Here is a 13,850-nt window from a genome sequence, read left to right as displayed (position 1 = left end):
CAGGAGGCAGCCAGGTGAGAGGGAGGAGCATGGGGCTAGGCATCAGGATGCTGGTTATAAACCCAGCCTGATCTTTGGTTTGCGGTGTGACCCTGGCTAAAGAATCCCCCTCTCTGGGCCTCAGCTTCCACATCTGTAAAATGAGAAGGGTGAACTGGCCCTTGATGAAGACACCTTCCAGTTCTAGGGCCTTGTGGTCTGTCTGTGAGCTCTGTCACTAGCTTATGAACAGGACTCCTATTCTGGTTAAGCACATTAATCAGAAGATTAACAATGGAGTCCATCCCTTTGTTGGAAGCATTGTTTAGAAATTGCTGCAACATATTTGCTTAATGATTCGCAATGAGCCATAGATACAAGTCATTTGTAGGGCCGTCCCCTCTGGTCCCCATCCCTCACCCCTTCTCAGCGTACTGGATTCCTGCTTGGAAGCTCTCCACCCTGAATGCACTGCTCCCCCCTCAGCGCTCTCGTCCCACCTTTGTCATAATCACAGTAGATGACTAAACACAAAGCAAGCAGCTACCCAGCGGGTGTGTGGCTACCATCCCCCTAACTCTTCCCCATTCCCCCCAACAACAGACATCTGCAATGGAATCGCAGTCCCACTCAAACCCACTCCAGACTCCTAATCAGATTTGCCATCCTGGCTCCCCACACTCTTTAATAGGACTGTGGCATTGAATTCCTTGAGTAAGAAACTGTGTCTTGGGCATCTTTGTGCTCCTCACCCATAGCATGGGACTGGCCCATAGTGCGTGCTTGAAAAATGCCTGCCCCATGATCATCGAACACACGCGGGTCTTCGGGGCACCCATCTCTCAGGCACATGCGAGTTGGAAGTAGGTACAGGTGAGCTGCAAATGACCATCCTGGTCAGGAGCCCAGAGTCTTGCCCTCCCCTGGGACCCACAGTCACAGTACCTTGTCTTTGACACTGTGGTCACAGCCAGAGCCCACAAGGAAGTCCAGAGCATCCAGCTGCCCGTGCTCCGCAGCCTGGTGAAACGCGGTCCTTCCCAGCTGGCGGGGGTGGAGAAGGGAGTGAACCTTTCTCATCCCATCCACCTGGCCTCAGTTTCCCCAGCCACCCTGGGCTTGCAGTGCCCCAGACGCTCTCCTGTTCCCTTGCCCAACACATCCTGCCTGGAAAGCCCAGACCCAACTTCCCAACAAGACCCCACTTGGGAAGGCCCCCTCCCTCCCTGAAACTCTCCTGTGGCTCCCTGCTGCCTGCAGAATAAAGGACCCATTCCTGAGGCTGGGGCTTGAGAGCTCCACCTGGACACCCAACAACCTCTCGGGCCTTCACTTCCAAGACTTCAGTCCATCTGAACTTACACACAAAGAGCCCTTTTCCACCTCCAAAGCTCTAGCAAAAACCTCTCTCTCCTCCATTTGGAATGCCCCCCGTTTTCTAATCATAGCGACAAAATCTAGTTCATACACCGGATGCCACCTCCCCCAGGAAGCAGAAAGCAGCGGCTCCTTCTCTAGCTTGTTTAGTCCCGATCAGAGTCTCTCTGAGGGAAGTGACCATGTGTCCTACTGGTGTCCTGCTCATTTGTGCTTTAATGCCCCTTCTAGCTCAGCAGCTCCCTGAGGCGGAGTCCCGTACACAGTACCCGTGGCTCAAAGGATGCACTCAAGGAATGTGCAGCAGGGAATCAGGAATCCCAGGCCCCAGGGAAGGACTCACAGCCTGTGGCCACACTCACCTTGTCAGCCTGGTCCAGGGCCACGTCCTCCAGGTCCTCCATCATGAATGCCAGCACATGCACATGGCCTTTTTGGGCTGCACAGTGTAGTAAGGTCAGACCGTCCTGGAAACAAGCCCAGGGCGGTCCCTGCAGTCTGCGAAGGGAGGCCCCGCTCACACACTGGCTGTCTCCCAGATGGTGAGTGTTTGGGACCAGAACACAGCTTTCCGATGGAAACAACACTGAAAATGGGGATGGGCCCCCGGGAAAACTGAGGCACCCACTTGGCCTCATGGGGGCTGGTGGGGGCCAGGATGCCACAGTTCAAATCCCAGCTCCAGCATTTATCAGCTGTGTGGTCTTAGGCAAGTTACCTGCACCTCTCTGAGCCCCTATTTTGTCACAGGTCAAATTAGAATAATGCAGACATAACTCGTGTTACTGTGCTTAGCTTTACTGAAGGTCTCTTAGCCCCTGAAGCAGTAAGTGCGGGAGGTTTGCAAATCCCATGTTTATAACCCAGAGCTTCAACCTTGACCTCGCATTACAGCTAGATTATTTGGGGCACATTTTTTCAAATAGATTGCAACCATCAACAGGTCATAAAAATCAATAGAACGGTGTTCTACATCTTGACAGTGGTTTGGGTTACATGGGAGCAGCATTTGTCAAATCACAGTGAGTATAAATTTAAGATTTGTGTATTTCATTGTATGTAAAGAATGTGAACTCTAGTAAATAACATGTATGCTGAGGTATTTATTTAGTGTGACTTGTACACTGATGTCTGCAATTTACTTTGAAATACACCCAAAATTTATAAAGAACTCTAAAAACTCATCAGTAAGAAATTAATACAATTAAAACATAATTTGAACACCAAAGAAGATATATACGTTGCAAATAAGCACATGAAAAGATATCTGACATCATTAGTCATTACTGAAATGCAAATTAAAACCACAAAGAGTTTCTAACAACAGAGACTGGAAAGGCAAAAATGCGAACATTCCAGTGGAGAAACCTGGCCAACGCCACTTTAACCAAGTGGTCAAGCGTGGAATTGTGATTTATAATAAGAAATACATATTTGGTCTTCTTCCTGGTTCCTGGTACAGAGCTCCTAAAACCTTAGGAATCTCCTAAATGGTAAGTGATTATTATGTTAATGAGGTGACTTGAGACACCCCTAGGTACTGGTTGCCAGGGAAGCAACTGTGGTTAGGTTAGAACTTTCAGTCCCACCTCCCCACCGCTGGGGAGAAGAGAGGGGCTGGAAGTTGAATCAATTACCAATGGCCAAAAATTTAATCTATTGAGTCTACATAATGAATCCTCCATAAAAACCCCAAAGGATGGGGTTCAGAGAACTTTCAGGTTGGTGAACTAGAACACATCCAAGCTCCACAGGGACAGAAGCCCCCGTTCCGGACCTTGCCCTATGCATCTCTTCATCTGGCTGTTGATGAGCCATATCCTTTAATATCCTTTGTAATAAGCCAGTAATTTAGTAAGTAAACTGGTTACCTAAGTTCTGAGAGTTGCTCTAGCCAATTAATCAAACCTGGGAGGAGGGTCGGGGGAACTTCTGACTCATAGCCAGGCAACCACCTGGCCTTCTGATGGGCACCTGAAATGGGGACAGTCTTGTAGGACTGAGCCCTGACCCTGCGGAATCTGGCGCTATCTCCAGGCAGTGTCAGAACTGAGTTAAATGTGTGGACACCGGTCAGTGTCCACGGAGAACTGAGCTAACTGCTTGGTGATAGAGAAAAAACACACATTGGGATTGGTGTCAGAACGGGATCAAGATGACATCACCAGTGACAAGTCACATTGGTATCATATGCCCCCAGACAGGGGGCGATAAGAAGGGTACTTGACCTTGGTGGTCTTCTTCCCCACATTCTGTGGCCCCAAACTACTCATGAGAAAATAGACAAACCCAAATTGAAGGACATTCTTCAAAATACTTGACCAGTGCTCTTCAAAAGTGGCAAGGTCATGAAAACCAGGACAGATTGAGAAACTGTCACAAGATCAAGCAACTAGACTGTGCTAATTTTCTCATCAGGAGGAGGAATCCAGTATTTTCCTCCCCCTGAAACAAGGATGACCCTGTGTTGGGCTTTGGCCAGTGGAATGTGGTGGAAGTAACACTTCAGGAAATCCTGCCACTTCCGCTCTTGCTCTTGTGATGTCCTGGGGCAGTCACATGAGGAAGTGTCCAGGACCAACATCAGCCACCACCTGGCCACACCATCCCCAGCAGTCCCCCTGCCTGCAGAGGCCCCAGGCATGTGCTGACTGTTCTCAGAAGTGGGCCCTGGCAAGGCCAGAGCCACTGACCAGCCAATGACATTAGTATGAAAAATAATAAATCATTGTTACTTTAAGCTACTACGTTTTAGGGTGGTTTGCTACCAAAACCAGAAAATTAATACCAAGTGGATCTGCTTAAGTAGAAGAGTCCATTACTCAGAGCCCTGCCCTCCGCACACACTTAAAACCTGGCCTCCTTCATTCTAGAACACGGAGGCTCCTTCTGTGTTTACAGCAAATTTCATTGCAACAGCCCCTGGATTCCCCAGGGCCACTGAGCAGCTCTAAGGCTAAGCCAGGCACACATTTTCATCGGGCTGTTGATGACTCACATTCCTCGTGATAAAGCAGTAAATTAGCAAGTAAACTGGTCACCTAAGTTCTGAGAGTTGAGGACCCTCTGGTTGAACCTGGGTGTCTTCACAGGGTGCCCTTCTGAGGGCCCCTCTCTCTCTCACTCCCACATTCTGGGCTCAGGCCCTGTGGCCCATAACCTAGGGACTCCCTCACTGGGAGCCATCAGACATTCCCACCGCTGCCAACAAGATCCGGACAACGGCCCGGGGCAGACTTCTGTGCCATGGCCCTTTCTGGTGTCTGGTGAAGCCTGTGGACCCCTTCTCAAAATAATGTTTATTTAAATGCAAAAAAGAAAAAAACATTGGGAAAAATTTGATCAAACATGCAGGCCTACAATGGCATTTTAGTTTCATATTGCTGCTAACAAATTATTATAAATTTAGTGGCTTAAAACAGTGCCCACTTATTATCTTACAGCCAGAAGTCTGAAGTGGGTTGGGAGAGCTGCTTCTCTTCTGGACATTTCTAAGAGAATCCATCTCCTGATCTTTTCAGCTCCTAGAGGCTGCCCACATCCCTCGGCTTGTGACTCACATCCCTCCAACCTCTGCTTCCTTCAATCACATCTCCTGTGACTCCCCTGCCTCCCTCTGTCCCCTGAAAGGACAGGTGGGCACGTGTGGATAATCCAGAATAATCTCCCCATCTCAGGGGCCTTAACTAAATCACATCTGAAAAATTACCTTTGCCGTGTTAGGTTGTGGAGTTCACAGGTTCTGTGGATTAGGATACGGACATCTGGTGGGGGAGGGTGTAGCTCAGTGGGAGAGCGCCTGCCTAGCATGCACAAGGTCCTGGGTTCAATCCCCAGTACCTCCACTAAGAAATAAATAAATAAATAAACCTAATTACCCCCCAAAAAAAGAAAAACCCAAAGGGAAAAAAAAACATTTAAAAGAAAAGGACATAGACATCTTGGGTGGGGGAGAAACACTATTCTGCCTTTCACAAAAGAAAAACGATATTGAAATAGAATTATCAAAACATTAAAACCCCAATTTTAAATCTAGTTAATATGTGTGCTTGACTAGTCCATTAAACAACAGGATGCAGTGAAAGGTCTAATAATAACTGCCACAATTTCAAAGTAATCATGAGCATAAATCATATTTTGAGATAACTGCAGAAACTGTGATGTGATATGAAAAGAGCTACATTTTGTCCTAGTGACAAAGTCACAGGTAATGCTTACACTACCTACATTCATCATTAAAAGAAATGCTAAATATTCAAGCAGAGGCCAGTTTGAGAAAAAAAAAAGTACTTTTTTTCCCCCACCCAAGTCCATGGTTCCCTGAATTCTCTCTCTCTCTAAGGACCAAGATTGAGAACTCCTGGCCAAAGGTATTTGGCCCTGAAGTGTTGGCATTTTCATAAGGCCACCGATCCCCTAAAAGGTGAGACACCAGGGCAGGGGTTCTGGGCACTGTGACTCCCTGGGGCCCTCCTCCTTCCAACCACAGGGCACACCAGTGAGCAACAGGGGGCTGCCAGCTTCCCTAACATGCCAGGCGCTGAGCCAGGTGCTTGACACGCAGCACCCCACCTGCTTTTGCCTCAGCTCGGAGGTGGGTACTAGCGCTCTCATTTCCAAACGGGAAAATGGAAGTTCAGAGCAGTAACATAACTTGCCCAAGGTCCCAGAATTTGTTAAAAGGTGCTTTGCTCCTTCCAGCCCGCCACACTGAGCCTGAGGGAGACAGGGCCGTGCAGGAGGGCGAAGGCCCCACCTCCCTCTCATTTAATCTTCTGAGGCTGTTACTTTGAATCCTCTTTGTGAACAGGAGGCTGGCCAGAGGGGCCGGGACGGTCCCACCATCACAGAGTGGTAAAGGGCCCCGGGTGGCGAGGGGAGAAAGGGGCTTTCAGTGTTGATGGAAGAGGCATCTCCAGGCCCTTCTCCCAGCCCCAGTAGAAGCAGTGGGGGTCCCAGCTTCACCGGCCTGAGCTCAGCTGTGGCTTCAGGAAGGCCGGGGCAAGCTGGGGCAGGCAGAGGCACGTGGGAGGACAGAGGGGACAGCGATGGGGACAGGCAGCAGAGGTGGGGGCAGACCTGTGCAGCCAGGGGCAGGGGGAGCAGGAGGGCTGCCAGTCAAGGCCCTACCTTGTTCTCACAGTGGATCTTGGCCCCAGAGTTGACCAGGATCTGGAGGATCCGTAAGTGGCCAAACCAGGCAGACAGGAGAAGCGCATTCATACCAAACTGGGGGAGAGGACACGAGGCAGGAAGTGAGGAGAGTGTGAGGCGTGTCTGCCTTGCCAGGACAGAGCCCTGTGGCATATCATAAGAGACCTCCGTCCCGATGACATTCCCCAGCCACCCAATTACCTGTTCTACAGCCTGTATCTCTCCCTGTTCACACAGCATCACGAGGGACTAAAAAGGTTCTCTGAGAACTGAAAGGCCCTTGAAAATGAAGAGAGCTTCATGACTGTGCAAGGGGAAAATGGGATCAGCACAGTGTCACTAGTCTCCAAAAACTCAGACTCCCTGCCCAGCCGGCATCTGTGTGTCTGTGCATCAGTGGCGACCTGGGCAATGACAGCTGGCTCGCAGACCCAGATGAGCTCCGATGCCCCGGCCCGACCCTGAGACAGACAGGCAGACAGACACGCCTCCGTGGCGGGGGTGGGGGGGGAGTCCTACCACATCCTCGTCATCCACAGCAGCTTTGTGTTCCAGGAGCAGCCGCACCGCCTGCTCATGCCCTGCGCCCGCAGCCCAGTGCAGGGCCACTCGGCCCACCTGGTAGGAGGGAGGGGAAACCGTGTGGCACCAGCTTGCTGCCTGGCCCACCTCCCAACCCTCTCTACCTCCCGGCCAGGACAGCTGGTCTGCAGGGTGGAAGGGCCTTTGCTGGCTCCGATGACCAGCTGGCTGGAGCCCCAGCCCCACTCGGGCCCCCTCCTCTTCCACGCCGCAGCAGCTGAAATGAACACAGTAAAATGCCATGTCTAGATTCATCTGTCCCCCACCTGAAACTCTTCACAGCTTCCCACTGCTCTTGGGTCAAACTCCTAACCCTGGGTACGAGGCCCCATGGGGCCCAGCACTGCCGGCCACTGCTTCTCAGAAATGCCAAACAACTTTCCACATCTACGTCTTTGTTCCTGCTGCTCCCTCTGATGGGCAGCCACTTGCGTCTGAGGGCTATTCTCCAAGTCCCCGAGGAACCCTGAGTACCTGGGTTCTGTCCCCTCTTTTCTTCAGAACCGGGCTGGAGGATTCTGACTCCCCACCTCATTGTCAAGCCAGCCTGGCAGTTCACCCTGGTCTCTGGCCCTCAGCGCATCTGAGCAGGCCCAGGGGAAGCCAGCCTCTGCCCCAGGAACCCACTTCCCTCATAGTTTTCAGCAAGTGAAGAGACAACGAAAGAAAACACGGATTTTCTGTGTGGTTCCTCTGGGGACCAGCTGTGCCCTCCTTCTGCTGGTGCTGTCCCTCTGCCTGGGCCACTGCCCTTCTTCACTGGCTCCTGCAAAAATGTCACTTCCTCGGGAAGCCTTCTGGTGGGGCAGGACCCTCCGATCCCTACATGCTCTCAAATTGTGCCAGTGAGAATGAATTGTTTGTGAGATATTCTGTTTAATGTTTGTCCTCCCGCACGAGACCACCAGCTCCAAGGGGGCAGGGTCCACGTCTGCCATGGGTTCTACTGTCATCAGCACCGAGTACAGTGCCGACCGGAGGAAGCCCTTAATAAATACTGAATGAATGAATGAATCATTCAATGAGTAAATAAATGAATGAATCTGGTATTAGCATCCCATCATCCTCCAAGTCCATGCTTCCTTGCCAGTGCCTGCCCAGGAGTTGAGACTAAGGCTCCAGTCACCAATAATGTGCTGTGTGACCTAGGGGGTCACAGCTGCCCTCTCTGTGCCTGCACCCTTCTATAAACAGGACTAATCCTCTCTGCCCTGCTCACCTCTCCAGGGGTGAGTGGGGACCAGTGGGAAACAGGTGGATGAGTGCTCTGAAAACTAAAACACACCAGGCATACCCCAGAATTCCTGCCGCTATTACTGAGCCCCCAGCGGGCTCTGAAGACCCAGGTCACATACCCTTGTCACACCAAACCAGACAGAGCAGCCTCTGCTGCAGTCAGGAATCTCGCATTCAGCACTTTCAGCCCCCACTGGCCTCTCACCCAGGCCCTGGCATCTCCTCTAAGACGCTCCTGACAGCTAGAAGCCCCAGATTAGGGAGGGGCTACCCCGGGCAGAATGGCTTTTCCCTTTGTTCCCTTCTCCAAAAGGCTATGCACCACCCCACGAGCAGACCTGAGGCTTGGTTTGCGGGGCCTGGTCTGCCTCCCTGCCTGGGCTTTGAGCCCTCAGATCAGGCCTGGGCCAATAGCAGCTTTACACAGTCACCAGGCACAGCGGGCCCTCAGAGAACTGAACTAAATTGCTGCTTCACACGTGCTCAACCTCTCTTGGTCCCAAACCCCTGGACTTCTGACCGCAGGCACCACTCCATCTTTGTCTCTCCAGGTGCCTGCCCCTATCTGCCTCTCTGCCAGCCTCTGACTCCTGAACTCTGACCCCCTGCCCTCCTGACCCTAACCTCTGTTTCTTGGGGGAGCCTTCTGGATGGATCACAGGGATTAAGAGTTGCAAGTTCTAGAAGTGCCCAAGCCTGGTTGGAATCCTGACCGTGACTTTGGGCCTCAGAGACCTTGAGACAATGCAGGCAAGAAGGACAGAGCCTGAGCCTCCCCAGGGTTAACAGGTGCCAGTGTGCCTGCCTTGGACTCTGTAAATTGTCCCTCCCAAGTGGTGGTAACACCATGGCACTGTCCCCAGCCGGTGCCCCTGTACACACGTGGTTTCTGGCCCTGACGTTGACCCTCCTCCCGATCAGCTCCTTCATCCTTCCGACATGGTTCCGGCGGGCAGCCTCGTGCAGCTGCCTCTCCAGGGGAAGCACTGGGGGGACAAAAAGGGGGGCAGGATGAGGGGGGACGGCCCCTCACACTGCACAAGGAGGAGCAGGGAACAGCCTCTCCCAGGCAGATGGACTCCCAGCTCAGAAAGGGGGGGGGGTGCCTCCCTGCCCTCTCATTGTCAGGGACTTCCCCAGACAGGCTGCTTCTCCTTCTAACGTGAGCGTCCACACGACTGGGACCCGGCAGAACCCGGAGAGCATCAGCAAGACCATCCACAGGAGCCAGGTGTGTGCCCCTCCACCGAGAGATCCGAGAGATGCCCCGTCATCCAGTTTCCATGACTCCAACTGCTGCTCCCGAGGAAGGAAGGGAATGGCATTCATTCCCACCGAAGCTGACAACTGTCTTCTCCACGGCTCTGTCCAGGGAAGGAGGCAGCCAGGGTTTACTGAGCCACTCACTGCACTGGGCATGTGCACCTGGCTTCCCTGTCCTTGCCCCTCCACCTCTTCTCTCCTCATCCCCAAATCCTAACCATCTTTCGCCTCCCGGCTCTGGGGCGCACTCCGATGTGACTTCTCTGTGGTCTCCGCACGCTTTTCATCTTCATCGCTGCACCTTCATCTCAGACAGTCTCAGACTAGAGGGAACCTCTGAGCCCCGCTGCCAGCCCCTCTCATAGGCAGCGGAGGGCTCAGAGGGTTGGAGGCCAGGCCAGGAGGACTCAGGCCTGGTGATGTGGTCCAGGGCTTATCTTACTGGCCCCCTATGCTGCCGTCACCCTGACTGCTCTTGGCCTGTGAAGACAGCTAGTCTCTTTGGCTGGACCACAAGCTCTTTGCGGGCGCTGGCCACACCTGACCCTTACTGATCCACCACAACTCCCAGCAGGCTCAAAGCTGAGCACAGAGGGGAATTCACAAAACTCGGCTTCCATGAGTGACACTGAAAATCCCCAGATTAACAGATGCCTGTCCCTCTTCCAGGAAGGCTTAGACACATGAGCACAAGGGACAGCTATCTATCTGCTGGTTTTTTTCATAATCAGGACAGAGTATGTAATTTGAGATTTTATTGCTGCCAAACCCCCATCCTGCAAGTTTGGTCCAGTGCGAATGTCCAGACCCAGCCCCTCTGTGTATCCAGGGACAGGTGGCCGGTGTCTTGGCAAGGAAGGCTACGATGTGTTTAGGTGACAGACAGGCCTGGCATCACTTTGTTTTTCCAGATAAATTTCATGTGGCTTTCCAGATACAGGAGAGGATTTGGGGCTTTCTGGGCCTCACAGATGCAACCTATGGACCTCAGAGCCACTGGCCCATGGCTGAGCTACTTTCTGGCTGTGTGAGCTAGGTTACTTAACTTTCTTGTGCCTCAGTTTCCTCACCTGCAAAATGGGGGTATGAACTGCCCTGCAGGGTTATTATAATGATTAAATATAAGATGTAAAAAGCCCCTGGCACTGGCAAATAATACCATCACCATCACTATTATTCCTCCAAAGCAAAAGATCAGAGAATAAATTTTGGTGGCCAACGATCTAGAGGTGGTAGGGCCCCCTTTATTCAGGGCCCTCTGAGCCGGTCAAGCTCCAACCAAGGAAATACCCTCCCTACCCACCTGCCTGCATTGCTTCTCTCCACAGCACCTCTCACCATTGGCGTGTGCTATATTTATACATTTATTAGGTTTATTGTCTGCTTCCCCCATTATAATATAAACCCATGAAAGGAGAAATTTCTGTCTAATTTGTGAGCTACTGTATCCCCAAATTCAGGCCGTGGCACATATTTGCGAATGAATGAGTGACACACAAATCATTAAACCTCTTCAGGGCCTTTGTACTATAAGATGTTGCCCCAGTTAAGACTCATTAGTCCCCTGGGAAAGCAAACCACAAGCCCAAGTAAATAGAAGGAAAGAGGTGTGGGGGAGGGGGTAAGCTTCACGTCAATACTTCAGGGGAGAGGGGAAAACACTGCCTTCCAAGTGGTGCCCATTGATAGGCCCACCCTCCCTCGCCCCCGAAGGCTCTTTCAGTCCAGGGTGGGCGAACGATCTGGCCCTTCAGGTGTGAGCTTCGAGAAGCTGGGGTTTAGTATCCACTCTGCCACTTTCTAACAGCAGGTAACATCCCCCTCGGGGGCTTCAGTTCCTCCGGGTGTAAAGCTGGGGGAGGGTGATCTGCTGAGATCCCTTCCAGCTCTGACTCCCTTTCTCGTAGCTGAAGCCTGGGAGGAGGCGACCTGATCTGAGCTGGCAAACAGCCAAGAGTCCATTGAGAGCAAGCAGACCCTGCAGAGCGCCAGTGAAACCCAGTCCAATCTCACCTCTTCTATCCACCTCAACCCATGCATCCTCTTTCCGGCCACATCAAACACACAGTGCACTCTGGCCTCTGAGCCTTTGTCCAGGCTGGGTCCTCTACCCAGAATTCCATCCCACACATCCAAAAGCTCCATCGCTGCACATTCCTTAAGGGATTGCCCCAGGCAGAACCCTATACTGTTTGTAGCATGTGACAGAGCCCCCAACCCCACCCCCATTCACTGGCACAATCCTTCTCTCCCCTCACCAGGCAGTGCAGCCAAAGGCCCCCAGGCCAGCTGATGCCCACAGGGATGCTGCTGCCCCGCCTAGAGGCCCTGGCACTGGGCACACCCCCAGAGGGAGGCTCTGAGGTGCCCTCATCCCCTCTGCAGCACACCACACCTCCGTCTCTGGGTCTCACTTTCCCCATCTGATACGGTCCTCACTCTGCATCCAGCCTCGACATTCTGGAGAAGCTGCAGCCTTCAGCATTTCTACTGCTTAAAGGATGAGTGACCTCGGGCAACTTGTTAAACTACTCTGTGCCTCAGCTTTCTCTTCTGCAAAATGGAGAAGACATTTTGTCCAAGCCATAGGGCCGCTGTGAAGATCAAATAACGTGCCTGTCGTGGCTCGGACTGGCGCACAAAGTAGTCAGTGAAGGATCGCATTACCATCTTATTTCTAGCTAGTGTCTCCTCTGCCCAAGCTCCCTGCTCTCAGGAGTCCCAGATGCGCAGCCAGTGTCCCCACGGCCTGATGCCCGTTCCTCCAGGAACGGAGGAAGGAAGCCAGGACGCCAGTGGCCACGCAAACCACGCCAATCGCAGCCTTGGTCGCCCTCGAGGGGGTGCGGGGTACTCGGCCCGCTCCCGACTGTCCCCCTACCCCCAAGCCCGGCCCCGCGACTCACGGCCGCCGGTCTCCCACGCCAGCTCCTCGTCCATGCCGCCGCCGCTCCGCTCCGCAGCCCCCGCGCGCTTCTGCCCGGGCGCGAGCCGCGCGTCCGCCCAGCGGGACCCCCGGGAGCGCAGGGAAAGGGCGCTGAGCTGGGGGTGGGCGCGCCGGGGGCGTCGGGGAGACAGCGGCAGCCGCTCCTCCGGACCGCTCGCCCCTCCTCGGCCCTTGGGTATGATGTGCGCGCAGCTCTGCGGCCTCCCGCCGGCCCTCCATCCCGGGCCAGACTGCAGGTGCGTCCTCGGACTCCCTCGACCTGTGCACGGCCCGGCGGGTCGGGGCCACTCGAGGCTCCGCAGGTCCCGCTGGGCGTGTCTCCCCCGCGAGCTGTCCCAGCCTCCTGGGCCCGGGTGCAGACCTCCAGCAGGCCCCTGGCTCCGGACTCGGCGCCTGCTCTGGCGCCCCCAGGCGCTGCAAGTCAGACCCCAAGCACTTGGGCATTGAAGTTACGGAAACCTCAGGCAAGCCTGCGGGCATAGGAAGAGATGGTCAGATTTGTTCATGATCAGGAAAATACAAGTTAAAATGACAATGAGATATCACTTACACCAATTAGACTGGCAAAAATGAGAAAAACTGGATAATGCCAGATAGTCGTGGGGAATGAGGGGTGTCACAGCCAGGTGCACTGCTGGCAGGAGTAGCCTTCCTGGAAAAGAGTCTTGGCTGTAATGAGGAAAACTAAACCCAGCCAACGATGACCCAAAAATCCAGCTCCATCTCCACAGGCTCATAAAGGGACATGTAAGAGGTTGTTGTTGCTGGCTTGTTTTGTGGTTGTCGGGAGTGGGAGGCAACCTAAATGTCACAGTGGGGGTGGGGGTGGATGGGTAAAATGTACTACAATGCAACTTTAGATGCAAGGGACCAGGTGTACTCAGAGTAACAAGGATTCAAACACCGAGTGGTAGAGCGGAAAAAGTGAAAAAAACAAATGAGACTAAAACACGGTATCAATAAAAATGATTGCACACTAAAGAACACAGATCTGCAAAGACATACAAACAAAAAGATACACATTGAACCCATCAGAATGGGTTGCACTTCAGACACTGGGGGATGTCCATGTCTTCTCTTCTTTGCCTTTTAGGCATTTATAGACTCTTTAAATCTGGGGATATTGGGGTCCCAAGGCATCTCTACCCCAACGTAAGAAGCCATTACTAGTTCTTCTGGGATCAGAGGAAGATAAATATCTTTATCATTAGTGCAGTTCAGAAAGGCTTCCTGGAGGAGGAAGCATTTGGGATGACCTTTGAAAAATAACATAAAGGGGGGATCAGGAGATACAGCTTAGTGGTAGAGCACA

At 52.8% G+C, this 13,850-nt stretch overlaps 1 protein-coding gene across 4 annotated transcripts in view; it reads right to left on the bottom strand.

The window, feature by feature from the left end:
- ANKDD1A (ankyrin repeat and death domain containing 1A) overlaps window positions 1-12,663 on the bottom strand; it is a 28,270-nt gene extending 15,607 nt beyond the window's left edge. For 3 of the 4 annotated variants that reach the window (XR_010380807.1, XM_064485467.1, XM_064485468.1), the window contains exons 1-4: window positions 7,030-11,791; window positions 6,487-6,814; window positions 1,719-1,823; window positions 925-1,023 (exon numbers count right to left, since the gene is read on the bottom strand). Coding sequence is in view for 3 of the 4 variants with exons in the window: in XM_064485467.1 (XP_064341537.1) it covers window positions 925-1,023; window positions 1,719-1,823; window positions 6,487-6,750 (468 nt within the window). In the remaining variant the exon portion in view is untranslated. Of the gene's footprint in view, window positions 1-924; window positions 1,024-1,718; window positions 1,824-6,486; window positions 6,815-6,990; window positions 11,792-12,497 lie in introns of those variants that run through there. The other variant, XM_064485469.1, reaches the window with a different exon arrangement.
- Between the last annotated feature and the right edge of the window lie 1,187 nt (window positions 12,664-13,850).

This window comes from Camelus dromedarius, chromosome 5, assembly GCF_036321535.1.
Source record: "Camelus dromedarius isolate mCamDro1 chromosome 5, mCamDro1.pat, whole genome shotgun sequence".
Taxonomy (NCBI): Eukaryota; Metazoa; Chordata; class Mammalia; order Artiodactyla; family Camelidae; genus Camelus; species Camelus dromedarius.
The sequence above is the reverse complement of the archived record's forward strand: the minus strand, read 5'-3'. Positions and strand labels throughout refer to the sequence as shown.